This window comes from Vicia villosa, unplaced genomic scaffold, assembly GCF_029867415.1.
Source record: "Vicia villosa cultivar HV-30 ecotype Madison, WI unplaced genomic scaffold, Vvil1.0 ctg.000894F_1_1, whole genome shotgun sequence".
Lineage (NCBI taxonomy): Eukaryota > Viridiplantae > Streptophyta > Magnoliopsida > Fabales > Fabaceae > Vicia > Vicia villosa.
In genome coordinates this window covers 26,804-41,277 of record NW_026705403.1, presented here as the reverse complement: position 1 = coordinate 41,277, position 14,474 = coordinate 26,804, and the positions used below count along the sequence as shown (strand labels likewise).

Below are 14,474 nucleotides of genomic sequence, written 5' to 3'. Positions count from 1 at the left end.
GGAGAGGTTGACTTGTTCATTTATCTTGATCAACACAACTTTTGGCTCGCATCATGTACTTAGTACTTCAATTGCGGGTTAATTGAGATTCCGAGAATTAATGATTCATGACTTGCCGTTGAAATTTGGAAGTGAAGGTTTATTAAGTGGACTTGAGATTATTCATTAAAACTTGAAGCGGATTTGCGTAAATAAATAAAAGAGTAATCGAAAGTGCTTGGTATTCCCATTACAAGACTAAGGCGTGCATGATTATTCATCAAAAAGATTTGTTAAGCATTGGTGCAATTCTATTCAAATTCATTCAACCATTCGTTCAAGATCCATACATTTTTCTGCTCATTATCATCCAATTTTCAAGCCTAAGTCACGTGAACACCAATCATCATTCAAGTGTTTGAATCATACTATCAAATCCCAATTCATACATCCATTCAAATACTCATTACAAAATGTCCAAGTTCAAGTGTTCTACATCAAAAAGAAAACCCTTTACAAAATTCAAAAACCAATCTCAAAATACAAATACATTCACCCATTCCAATCCCACCAAAGTATCATTACATCTTCACAAAAATTGAAATTTAAAGACATAATGTTGGAAGCCTATTCTAAACCATGTCTTTTGTTCAGGACCATCTTCAGTTTCATCATTCCTATCCACACCATATATCCGATGTCCAAATCATTTTCAAACCAATTCAGCCGCATCGAACCAGCCCTGTACCAACACAAAGACTCAGTGTCATGCAGTAAAAAAATAAACATTCAAGAGCAAAGAGCAGTGCATTTTCAAGCTTTTCCATTTCGAAAACAAAACAAATCATACAAAATCCCAATCCAATACATACAGCTCATACATCCATCCAACTAAACCTCATACAAGCCCAGAGAGAAAAAACCACGAAACAGTTCCAAAAGAATCAATATATTCTACATGAGTTCACAAAAAAAACCATAACAGTTACTACCCCATATCTAACCAAAATCCAATTTGACTCCACAAAAAAACAAATAAATCAAGGCCTGCATCTTTCTACAAGAGACTTGCATACATATCAAAATTCAACAAGTGATTCACAAGTTCAGCCTATTCCATTCACAACACTGCCTAAATTTCAGAACTGCTATCCCATACATTCACTAACCAACTAACAACTACTTTGTAACCAACCCTAGCAGTTTCTAACAGTTTGTAACAAACTCAATAACAGAACTTCAGTCTAACTTGCTTCCCCAACTGCACTAACAGAATCCATACACACATAACAGAATTTAACTACCAACCTATTCAATTCTAACTACCAAAAAAATCAGTTTATTGATCTCCACCCAACATGTAACAAACCTCTAACCCCCTATAACTGACTCAACTGATTCCTAACTACCTATCAACCGACAAAACAGATTATAACAGAAAAACCAGAAGAGAAAAAAGAGAGGATTCAGTGATAACAGAAAAGAGAAAAAAACTTAGAACCTGTAACTAACCTCTAACTGAATTTCTTCCTTCAACCTATATAACAGAATCTTCATCCACTTCACATTCTTCAATCTTCAACTTCACTCGCCCTCATCATTCTCCTCCACCTTCTTCACCATCTTCTTCACCACCATTCTCCTCCACCATTTCTTCCAATCTTCACTCCATTATCACCTTCAATCCCTTTCAATCACCAGAGAATTTTCTTCAATCTCCCACTGATTACTCTCTGAAATCCCTTAATAACCTTCAATCTTCATCGTTCTCTCATCATCTTCATCACCATACACCAACCTAAAACAAATTCAGTACGCAACCACGCATCGCATCAGAAAATTCAAAACAAAAAATAGAAGAAGACAGAAGAAATCAAGAAGAAGAAGAAGAAGAAGAAAAGGCAACAAAAATATTGAAGGCGTTTACCTGATGAGTTTGTTAGGTCCGAATCGGAGAAACGCGAGAGAATCGAGATGAGTGCGAGAGAGGAAGAACGTGTTGAGGCAGAGAAATGAAGATGAAACGAACCGAGAGAGAGAGGATCAATTGAGACGGAGACTTGAGTGTTTGACCAGAGACGGAGATGATGCCACCGTCGCCGTCGCGTCTGTGAGAAAGAGAGAAGTGGCGTCGTCGCACTGATTGTCAGAGGGAGATGAGGAGAGCTTGACCGAAGAGACGAAACATTGCTCGTTTCTTGTTTATGGTTGCCGGAATCTCGCCGGAGAAGGAGGAAGGTCCACTGCCGTTCTAGTTCGCGAGTGAGAGAGGAAGGAGAATTCTAATCGCCACTCATGTAAACCCTATCTCCCCCTTTTCTTTTCTTTTTTTAATTATTAATTGTTGATTATTTGAAAATATGATGTTAGAATTGGATATGAAAATCTGAATAACACAAAAATCACTTGGGCCGAATTTCTGATTGCACCTCCTTCTGAGGCCCAGGCGCCATTTTTGGCATTTCCCAAAAAAATCTGTGACAAAAACTCTGTTTGGGCTATTGCTTTGGGCCTGCGCCCAGGATTGCTTTCTATACCATATTTTCAATATCGCACCCCCTGTTTCCATATTTTCCTTTTTAGATGTAGATTTTTGACATAATTTTTGTTCTATTTTTTAGGTAATAAAGAGTTCCCTTAGCAACATAAAAAGAATAAAAACATGTAAATAGTTTGACATATCTTTGATTATAGTTGTGTTGATAATAAATGACATAGAAAACGATAAAAATACTAGTTTAGGCTTATTAGAATTTAGGTTCTTTAAGTGCAATTTAGACTTGAACTAGAATTCCCTTAACACCAATAAAACTCATAAAAATAGTAGTATTTTTTAGGTTAACTTTGTACTAATGCTTGAATTGTTTTTGTACTATTTCCATGCTATTTTTTGTATAATTGTTGTGTGATTTTGTTACTTGTTTTTGGCCATATTTCTGGCCTACTTTGTTAATACCATTTTAATGCTCCTTTTAGAATTTAGTCACCATGTTAACACTAGATTTAGAATTATAATAACAATTAGATTAGAAAATAGGTTAGTTCCCCTTTTTCGTTCTTTTTCTTTTCAACATTAAAACATTAACAAATAGAGATGCGAATCACATTAAGAAAGTGATAGAGAAATGAGTGGGATTCATTCCCTAATTTGTTTCTCAATCACTTAGTGGCATAGAAATGAGTGGGATTTATTCCCTAATCTGTTTCTCGGTCACTACTTAATGGGAGAGAAATGAGTGGGATTCATTCCCTAATCTGTTTCTCGAACATTAATTAATGGGATAGAAATGAGTGGGATTCATTCCCTAATCTGTTTCTTGAACATTATATAATGGGATAGAAGTGAGTGGGATTCATTCCCTAATCTGCTTCTCGATCATTATACATTTTTATGTGATTCTAATCGCAAAGTAAACTCCCTTAAAAAATACCCAACCAAAAACACTTAAAACACTTAATAAAGGCTCAAATTAAAACAAAGTGATGAAGTGGTGCGAAACCTTGTATTGGGTTTTGTTCATCATGTAGTTACATAAAAAACACAAACCCAAGATTCTTTTCTCCTTAAGAACATGTTGAGTCCATTCCAGAATTAGGCGTATAAGTCTCCAAAGGTCGAGCATCGTGGATTGTGACCTTAACCTCTGTTCAACTAAAAAACACAAAACAAATGGAAACTATGGAGCCGAACCACGGTAGCTCTGATTCCTTGTAAGGGATACGTAGGCATTGGGTCGCGGGGCCTAAGCGAGCACACTTGTAAATAATTCCTTCTTTTCCCCGTATTTCTTTTGCATGCATTCGCATTTAGGTTTTAGACATTAGACACCCTTTAGATAGAAACAAACATAGGTGGATACCATCGAGTACGATGGGCGTGAGGGGTGCTAACACCTTCCCCTTGCGTAACCGACTCCCGTGCCCTGTTCTCTGGTCGAAAGACCTTGTCCTTGTTTCGAGTTAGGTTTTCTGATATTCCTTTCCCGCGATGGGATGAATATATTAGTGGCGACTCTGATTCCATTTTTCGCGGTAGCGACAGGTAGTAATGTGATTTACTATAGGGCAATGCAATTATGCGTTAAGTTTGAAACGAGTTAGGGTAGTGCGGAGTGCACGCTCGTCGAGCCAAACGTATAATTGAATATGAATAATAGAAACGGAGTTCCAAGGGGCGTAGCCCCTGGCGGGGTGCGGGGCAGCGCCCCGTTCGAAAAATTCGTTTGAATAGTTGCACCATTTCCAAACGGACATAACAATTCATTTGAATAGTTGCACCCGTTCCAACAGACATAACTGTTTTTCCGAAAAGGTGTGTCTGTTCGTTTCTATTATTGGTCTCCTATATAAGGAGTCTTTTGGTCTCGATTTGGAATACGAAATTACATACTTCCTCTCTACATTCTGATCTGTTCTCTATTGTCAGAAACAGATTGTTCTTCAAGAATTATCCCCGCAAAGATTTCGTGAACCCAGACAAGAATAGGGTCGAAATACTTTGTTCGGAAAGTGAACAAACACGATTCTTAAAGATATCCAGGATTATCATACCAATTTTCTAACAATACTCTTGTAGCTGGACAGAGACAGCATGCGTAATTGTTTCATTGTTGGCAGCAAGTCATGCACTACCTTGTTTGATAGCAAACCAAGAGGCAACTGTTCTTGTAATGGGAATGCTAGAAAGGTACGCAGACCTTTTACTCTGTATAATTTATCAAATTTGTCATATGAATCATATGTCCCTCTATTGTATGAGAAATTTTGCATCCTATCATCTAGGTTATGTCTGTGCATATTGATATGGTATGAAGAAGAAACCTCTGGAGAAGAAACCTCTGTAGCTAAATCATGGATGAAGTTGTGCATTCCAAAGTTTCTTTCCTCAACACCATTAGATCGCCGATGTATCAATGACCTTGAAACTAGTTCATCAAAGTATTCTTCTCCAACTTTTTCTTGATTTGTGGATGATGATTCTAGTAAACCCGCTGCAATCCACAACTGAACTACCATCTTTTTTTCTAAGATGGACTTCTTTGGAAAAATTGAACAATATTGAAAACACTGTTTTAAAGGATCAGAAAGAAAATTGTAGCTCAATTTGAGAGAAGCTAGCACCTCATAAGCTGTTTCCCGAGCGTGGCTTTCTTGCACATAATTACAAACATCTGCGTCGAATGAGATACAAAGAATATCCCCATGTTCTACAGCAGCTAATGGTAATCCTTCACACTTTTTTGCCATTCTTCTACAAAATTCTACTTGCATTCCTTTTTTTAATCTGTCAATTACTTCTAGATAGAATCTTCGTCCGTGGTAGTAATGCTCTTTAAATGCGTGTTTGGCAAGTAAAGACAAGCAATCTTCAACTTTCAAGGGTCTCATATAGTGAACAGAAACAAATGTTTGCATGGACATTGCAACTCTGTCATCTCGTGTTGTGATGATGACCCTACTTCCTGTTTCCCTAGCATTAAAGAGATCCATGAGTAATGTCCAATTGATAAATCTTGCATCCCACACACCATCTAATACCAGCAAAAAATTTGGGTAGACGGTGTTGATGTCACTTGTAGTATTACTCTTTGTTTGTGAAGTAATAGATCTAAGAATGTTTTCAAAAATACTCAAATCATCAACATCATTTGAGAAATCTGCCCACAATTTTAACTCAAATTTGGCCTTAACTTGAGGAAGATTGTAAAGGAGTTTAGCAAGGGCTGTTTTACCAATCCCTCCCATACCAACAATGGAAATAACTCTAATTTTACCATCACCATCACTACTATTAGACAACAAAAGATGTTTCAGTTTCTGAATATCATAGTCTCTTCCATAAATAGAAGAATCATCATCACCAACTGAACTTAAGCCATGAAATATTTGATTTAAATTATCCGTTTTAGACTTAATCAGTGCAGTGAAAAAACTTAAACGAGAATTATTTTTGAGCTGGTTAGGAGTAAGTGCGGCATCATACCCTGAAATTTGGTTTTCGTGAAGCAAATTGGAAACTTGAAAAACAGCACGTCTCAGCATATCCAGCGAATTGTTGATAGCTTGACTGAGGATGAGTTTGTTCTTAGCATAACGAAGTAGATATTGAAGATCCACCAGTGTTTTCTCCAAGAGTGGAAGGTCAGCTTTCTTGCTCCAGATGTAATCCTCTTGCTCATCAGAAAATATGGACTCTAACAACAGGTTCACAGAGTTTGAGAGTGAGGCGAATTTTTCTCTCTGAATAGAATCCATTAGTTAATTTGTTTGTAACAAGAAGAAGAATAGCTTGCGAAAGAAATGACAACAGAATGAAGAAAATCTTTTATTAGCTTATATTAGTCTTCCAATAGTTTAATGCCAACTAAGATTAAGTCTTATTATCCACTTAAGTCTTATAGTGTGACATGTGTATAGATAGTATGATAGATGGTATAATAGTATTTATTAGTATTATTATTAATATTATTATTATTGGGCTCTAATAGTATTTGGGCTTTTAGTTTTATTATCCATTTTGGATGTTATATAATGTAGTGTCTTTGACACATTTAGAATATCAATGAAAAGAAATGAAGTTTAATTTTTATAGTTTAGTTTTATCTTTCTCTTAGTTTTCCAGCTTTTCATAGTTTTATTAGGTTTAGGGTTCTAGCATCCTAACATTGGTGCTCTCATTCTTGCACTCAACCTCTCCCATGGCATATTCTTACTACAACCATCCATTTTCTCCTCCATGCACTCACTCACATTATTCCACTACAACAACAATTTTTACCCCACCATTCATAAACCCATTTCCTGCATATTATTATCCAACCTCATATCCTCAATTTCACCATCAACAACAACCCGTAGTTTCTGCTCCACCTCAACAACTATCCTCATCTCCAGATTTCTTTTCACAGCCAGAAACACTTCACCAGCTAGAAATTATTAAACAATATATAACAGAGACTCATGAAATCGCAAACAGATCTAGAGAGGAGTTGAAAGAACAAATTCAGAATATTTGTGATTCATTCAGAAAAACACAAGAAAAATATGTTCTGAGTATTGTGAAAAAACAGATGGAGGAAGAAAAAGAAGATATAAAAAAAGTTTCTGTTTCAATAAAATCAACTCCGGCGAGCACTCCGGTAGCATCTCCAGCAAGAACTCCGACAGTATCTCCGACATCCATTTCGAAAAAAAAAGATCCACTGTTAAAAAAGAGAACATTGCCATCAGAAAAATCAGATTTGTCATTAGAAAACAACACAATTTCATCGGCAAAAACAACACCATCATCGCCAAAAACAACAATGCTGCCAAAATCACTAAATTCATTATCTTTTTCATACCCACTATGTACCTGTTCTCGGCCGCGACCACCGCCTGAACCGCCACCGAAACTATCGAATTTATATTTTCATAATTTTAATATTTCTCATAGTTTCTACTTTTTTGTTTGAAAAAAAAAAGAAGAAAAAAATCTGAAGGAGAAAGAAACGGATGATTCAGTATGGTAGTAGTGGTAGTGAGAGATGAAGGGAAAGGTGAAGTTGAAATTGTTAACTCAATACTCATCGTTAGATCATCACGTTTTGATCTCAACCGCCCGCAAGAAGCACAATCCGTGTGAGACCTCAACCTCCAATATTTTATCAACACGTGGCCTAGGTTAATTCATCCTCCTTTTCTATTTTCTTGCTATGTGGTTATTTTTTCCATCCTCTCTCTACTGAAACATACAACGTGGCACTAGGTCCAAGTTATCACCTTCACATTTAAAAACCTGCCATCCATTTAGTAGTAGTAACCACTCATTCCTTTTTTATTTGCTGTTTGTTTTTCTAATTAAAAAAAAAAAAAACTCATCTATTGCTATTATTTTGAGGGTTAATGTTAGAACCTTGAGGACAAGGTTCAAGTGAACCCGGCGGCAATGATAGATGGTATAATAGTATTTATTAGTATTATTATTAATATTATTATTATTGGGCTCTAATAGTATTTGGGCTTTTAGTTTTATTATCCATTTTGGATGTTATATAATGTAGTGTCTTTGACACATTTAGAATATCAATGAAAAGAAATGAAGTTTAATTTTTATAGTTTAGTTTTATCTTTCTCTTAGTTTTCCAGCTTTTCATAGTTTTATTAGGTTTAGGGTTCTAGCATCCTAACATAGTACAAGCTATATTAGCCTCTAGTTTATCAGCTCAAGTAGCTTGAATATAAACTCTATTTGTAAATTTTCTTTCAATCAATGAATAATTAGTTCATTCTTTTACTTCAACTTGTAACAAACTTCATCTTTCTGTTACAACTGATTCCATTATCTTCCTGAGTTTATCACCATTAACATGGTATCAGAGCTTAAAAAGCTTTGGTAGCCATTGTTCTTCTCCGATTGCCATGATATACATACTTATTTTTATGTCAGGTTTGTTTGTATTTGCACAACTGGAGGGGTTTGGTACAGTGGAGAGTCCAAAATGAATTTGATAACATTTCCATTGCTATTAATTATAAACTAAATGACAATTATTTGCAAATGATTTCAAACAGAAAATTCACTCTGTCAAAAGTTTATTATATCCCAAAAAAGAAGATAGTCCAGCCTCCTATGAAGTTGAATTCAAAGAGAAAATAGTACTCCTCTGTCTCATGTGAAAATAACAGCTTATATTTCCTTGCAAATTCAAGCTTAATGGTATTAGAGCAAATTCAGATAAAAATGCTATTGTAGGCTGTAGCTACAAATTAGTTTCTGAATAACTAGGAAGAAGGCATATTTAAGAATGAAAGTAGTAGCATCATGTCTCTCACATCAAAATATGCACATACAAGTACAACTCATGAGTCATGAACAATGAATTGTAAAAATTATAACATGATTTTTCAAACAACACCTCCACATAAGCTGGAAAAATTGTTTTTGGCACAAAAGTCACCCGAGTATGGATCATCAAAGCAGTTGCGGAAATCAACTCTGACAGATAATAGCTGCTCGTCGTAGTTACTCCGGTAATCATCTCTACTGAATCCTGAATAAAACCAGAAAAGAGTATATAATAGTCACATAGAAATGTGAAGCTAAATGAGTAATGTTAAAAGTTATCAAAGAGATATTGCTGCTCCCATCTTTGTGCAAGCCATCAATTACACTTGAAGCCCTTATTAGATCTGCAAACAAGGTAGAGATAAAGTAAGCCACCAAATCTGGTAGATAAACTGGTAAGCAACTAAATATATAGAATCCGAAAAACAAAATTTAGGATAAAAACCCCCCATAGAGATACTGTGTCAAACTTGATGGTATACGATAGCAAGTTTGGGAAGAAGCAAGGGAGGCACAAAATACAATTCTATGATTAAATAAATGAGTTAGTACTAAGCTAAGCTATAATATTGTATTTTGAAGTTACTACAGATATTCACAATAATTGATGATAACATAATATTAAAGAAACAAAAAGAGAAGTATTCCAAGACTCACTCGAACAAGACTCATGTGATCAATTCTTCATCAATAACTATGGAGGAAATTTGAGCAATCTTACGCCACTCTTTCCCCCGCTTTTTCCGCAAACTTGTTTCCAGTAATGGACAGCGAGTCACACATAGTACTGAAAGAGATGAAGGAAATCCTTTCTTTGGTATCTACTTGAGTTTGGGAGCGTTAATAATCTCAAGGTTTTGGAGAGAAGTGAGATATTGAAGCCACCTCTCATCAATGCTTGTACCATTAAGACCACAAATGCATAGTTTCACAAGCGTTTTAGGTAGCAATGGCTCCATCAGCGTGTTCACCATATCATCGCCGTTAATTCGCAACTCCGAGAGACAAGTGAGATGTTCCCAAGTTGGCTCATTATTCCACATAATCCCACCAACAAAGCCAACAGACAGTTTTTGTAAACTGCTAGGTAACTCATCTATGGCAAAAGATTGAAGATTTGGTAGATTATCAATTTCCATTTCTTGAAGTCCAGCTAGATTGTTCATTGCTTCAGGCAATGAAAGAAGTTTCTCACACTTCCACAGTGCAATATAAACAAGGTTTGGAGTTGCCAATTCACCTGGGGGAAATGACTCCAATTCATTACAATCCCATATTTTGATGCTTCTAAGAAATGAGAGATTCTTTTCCGACTCGTCTTCTGCACTTAATATCGATTTCAAATTTATAGAACCTTCAATAAGCAGACTCTTGAGGACAGGGAGAGTGCCTAAGGTAAATGATATCATTGAATTACAGCTATAAGATATTTTCAATTCCTCAAGCGATGCATAATTATGCAAGTTATCATGAGGAAGGAATTCTAGATTCTCACAGTTACTGATTATGAGAAGTTTCAAGGTTTTTGGTAGACCGTTTGTTGGGAACGACATCAGAGATGGAAAACCGTCTATAGTCAGTTGTTGAAGAGAATTCAGAGGGAACATCAGTTGCCCAAATACATGATCAGATAATGGAATTGATTGCACCAATAAAGGACATTCTCTTAACTCAAGTTCAGTTAAGAAAGGAAAATTTTCAGTTATGTTTCCGACTATCAGTTTCGGGCACTTTCTTAGAGATAACATTTCTAAATTAGGAAACGTTGTAGTCATACCTCCAATCAAGTCCCATTTCTTCCACTCTTGCATATTCTCAAAGTGTAGACTCTCCAAAGAGGGAAATGGTTGAAATGAAGAGCCACCACTTCCATAGAACTCAATACCAATTGTCTCCACTGATTGCATCCCTTCAATAATGAGTTCTTTCAAATTACCCAATTTTCCAACGGGTGGAAGCCATAAACAATCATTACAATTCGAGATTCTTAAATACACCATGTTGCCAAATAAAGAATCACCCAACCAATTTGGAAAGTTGATTCCACCATAGCCTTTGATGGTGAGACTTTTCAAATTTGTTGAAGGTTGCAACTTTTCAAGTACAAGAATTTGTGAATCTAAAAAAGTACTACCAAGATCCCATTCCAAAGATAACCCGTCTATTTGTTCTTTCATCTTTATATTGGCTCGATCTACTTCAATGGGGTCATTAACATTTTGTAGCTGGGAGATTGAAAGTTTTCCACGTAGGTGGGGAAGTTTTCCTAGCTCTACAATATTCAATCCACCATTATGTTTGCAGACAACAAAGTCGGACAAAGTGTGGAGATTTTCTAGTTTGGCTATTTGTACGGGCATCTCTCTCAATGCGGTGTTACTAACGTCAAGGTACCGCAGATTAATCAATTTTCCCATGTCCTCCGGCAATTCAAAGAACCTTGTACAACCTGCCAACAACAAGAACTGCAGATGGTAAAGCTTGCATGTTTCAGAAGGGAGCCTTTCAATATTCGTGTGAGAAAGATTTAAGTACCGCAGGTCTAACAAATTTCCAATAGACTTGGGAACCTTGGTGATACTCTTGTAGCTTGACAGAGACAGCATGCGTAATTGTTTCATTCTTGGCAGCAAGTCATGCACTACCTTGTTTGATAGCAAACCAAGAGGCAGTTGTTCTTGTAATGGGAATGCTAGAAAGGTACGCAGACCTTTTACTCCGTATAATTTATCAAATTTATCATATGAATCATATGTCCCTCTACTGTATGAGAAATTTTGCATCCTATCGTCTAGGTTATGTTTGTCCATACCGATACAGTATGAAGAAGAAACCTCTGTAGCTAAATCATGGACGAAGTTGTGCATTCCAAAGTTTCTTTCCTCATCACCAATAGATCGCCGATGTATCAATGACCTATAAACTAGTTCATCAAAGTATTCTTCTCCAACTTTTTCTTGATTTGTGGACGATGATTCTAGTAAACCGGCTGCAATCCACAACTGAACTACCATCTTTTTTTCTAAGATGGACTTCTTTGGAAAAATTGAACAATATTGAAGACACTCTTTTAAAGGATCAGAAAGGCAATGGTAGCTCAATTTGAGAGAAGCTAGCACATCATAAGCTGTTTTCTGAAGGTGACTTTGTAGCACATAATTTCTATCAGATGGGTTCAATGAAATGCGAAGAAGAGCCCCATGTTCTACAGCAGCTAATGGTAAACCATCACACTTTTTTGCAACTTCTCTGCCAATTGTTTCTCGCATTTCTTTTTCAAATGTGCCAATTTCTTCTAGATAGTGTTGTTGATGGTAGTCATTTTCTCCAAATGCATGTTCGGCAAGTAAAGTCCAACAATCTTCAGCTTTTAAGGGTCTCAAATAGTGGACAGAAAGAAAGGTTTTCATGGATATTGCAACTCTTTCATCTCGTGTTGTGACAATGATTCTACTTTGTGTTTCCCCGGCATTAAAGATATTAATCAATAATGCCCAATTGACAGATCTTGCATCCCATACACCATCCAATACCAGCAAAAAATTTGGGTAAATGGCATTACTGGTAGTTGTTGTTTTTGAAGTAATAGATTCAAGAATGTTTTCAAAAACCCTCCAATCATTAACAACATTTGAGACATCTGCCCACACTTGTAACTCAAAATTTTCCTTGACTTGTGGATCATTGTAAAGGTACTTAGCAAGGGATGTTTTACCAATCCCTCCCATACCAACAATGGAAATGACTCTTATTTTACTATCACTAGACAACAAAAGATGTTTAAGTTTCTTAACATCAGAGTCTCTTCCATAAATAGAACATTCATCATCACCAAGTTGTTTTCCTGAACCTAAGCCTTGTAATATTTGAATTAAATTTTCCGTTTTAGACTTAATCAGTGCAATGAAAAAACTTAAACGAGAATTAATTTTGTTCTGCTTATCGGTATGATCATACCGTAAAAAATGGCTTTCGTCAAGGAAATAGGCAACTTCGAAAACAACATGTCTTAAGATTCACAAAAAGTATGATTTAAAATGACAATAATTTCCATTTTATAGTTTCATATATATATATATATATATATATATATATATATATATATATATATATATATATATATATATATATATATATATATATATATATATATATATATATATATATATATATATATATATATATATATATATATATATATATATATATATATATATATATATATATATATATATATATATATGGTTGGTAGCACATACCCTTCAGCTGAATCAAAGGGTCGATGATTACAATGAGAGAGGTCCTTTATTATATTAGTAATTAGTAATAGTGGGAATAGAGTATCCAATTCCATTGTGTATTCACAATTTATGTCAAAACTCATGCATGGGTTTACAAAACTCATTTTTAGATAGGACACATTCTATGATCATATGTGAAACTCTTTTAAAGTGTTATCTGTTGGACTTGTTTCGGTTTTGCTCCTTTTGTTAGAGTTTTCTTTTTGGGAAGTATACACCTAACCTAGAATAATTAAAAGATCAGCCGGCAATGATATTCTTGTTTTTCATTAAATCTGTTTTTATTAAATGAGACAAAATAATAAAGTTTAAGGGTGGCAAAACGAGTCTGACCCGTTGGGCATGCCCGTTTTGTTGGCACTTTTGTGCGGGACGGGCCAAAGTTTTAAGCCCTCGTCCTCTAATGTGACCGTCTCGCTCCGCCCTATTTTTTATGCGGGCTTTTGCGGGTATGCGTAATAACATAAATTTTTCATTTTTGACTTAAAAAGTGCAGTGCCCGCGGATTTAGCCCGCCCCTCCTTCAGTTTTCTACGGGGAGGGCCAAGATTTTAGGCTTGCATTCTCAACTATGACCGCCCTGCCCCGTCTTATTTTTTTGCGGGACGGGTCTAAACGAGGCGGGCATGTCCGTTTTCCACCCCTAATAAAGTTCAAAGTTTAGATGTTTTAATTTATTATTTAAATTCACAAATGGACACGAGACAGGTAAAAGAAGAATAAAATTGGAGTCCCTTTACTAAAAAAAAAAAAAGTTTTTGAAGATAGGCTTTAGAGAATTATAGACTTTTTAGATTTATTTTAAAATATTGTTTAAAATTAAGATTTTGAATTTTATTATTTTTAAAATTTCAATGTAGTTTTATAGATTTTTAAGATTTGAAAAAATTCAATTATTTTTTTATCAAATCAAAAAGTAAGGAGGGTTTACACATCAATCACTGCTGAAACTTCTTTTATGGGATTAGATCGAGGTTGCTTCAAAGATCAAAGAAATATTAAATTGTGATTGAAAAATCTGCTGTGAACACTCTTAAACTCCCTATAATCTAACTCCTTAAGAACACCAACAAACTCAAAATAGCTCTATGTGTCTGCATTTATTTTCAAGTCCAAAATTTCTCCTCCTTCATACTGACTATTGTCACTATCAACAAATTCACCACTATGGTGAATTGTTAGATACAAAAACTCATCCATTACACATGAATTAGAACAAACCCTAAATAAGAATCATGCTTTAAAAACCCTATATCAGGACGAACCCTAAAAAAACTATTTCGTAACAATCCCTGATTTAACATACGAAGAAATCCTAGATGCCAACGAACCCTAAAAAAAGCCCTAAAAAACGCACACCATAATCA

General features: G+C 35.4%; 1 protein-coding gene and 1 pseudogene across 1 annotated transcript; both read right to left on the bottom strand.

Annotated features, from left to right (window-relative positions):
- Positions 1-4,524: 4,524 nt before the first annotated feature.
- LOC131632035 (putative disease resistance RPP13-like protein 1) lies at positions 4,525-6,234 on the bottom strand. The gene has a single exon (XM_058902801.1). The coding sequence runs from the start codon at positions 6,232-6,234 to the stop codon at positions 4,525-4,527; it is 1,710 nt and encodes a 569-aa protein (XP_058758784.1).
- A 3,236-nt stretch (positions 6,235-9,470) lies between these two features.
- Positions 9,471-13,160, bottom strand: LOC131632034 (putative disease resistance protein At3g14460; annotated as a pseudogene).
- Positions 13,161-14,474: the final 1,314 nt, after the last annotated feature.

Coding starts and splice junctions, on each gene's coding strand:
- LOC131632035 (XM_058902801.1), bottom strand. CDS start 6,234: ATGGATTCTATTCAGAGAGAAAAATTCGCCTCACTCTCAAACTCTGTG.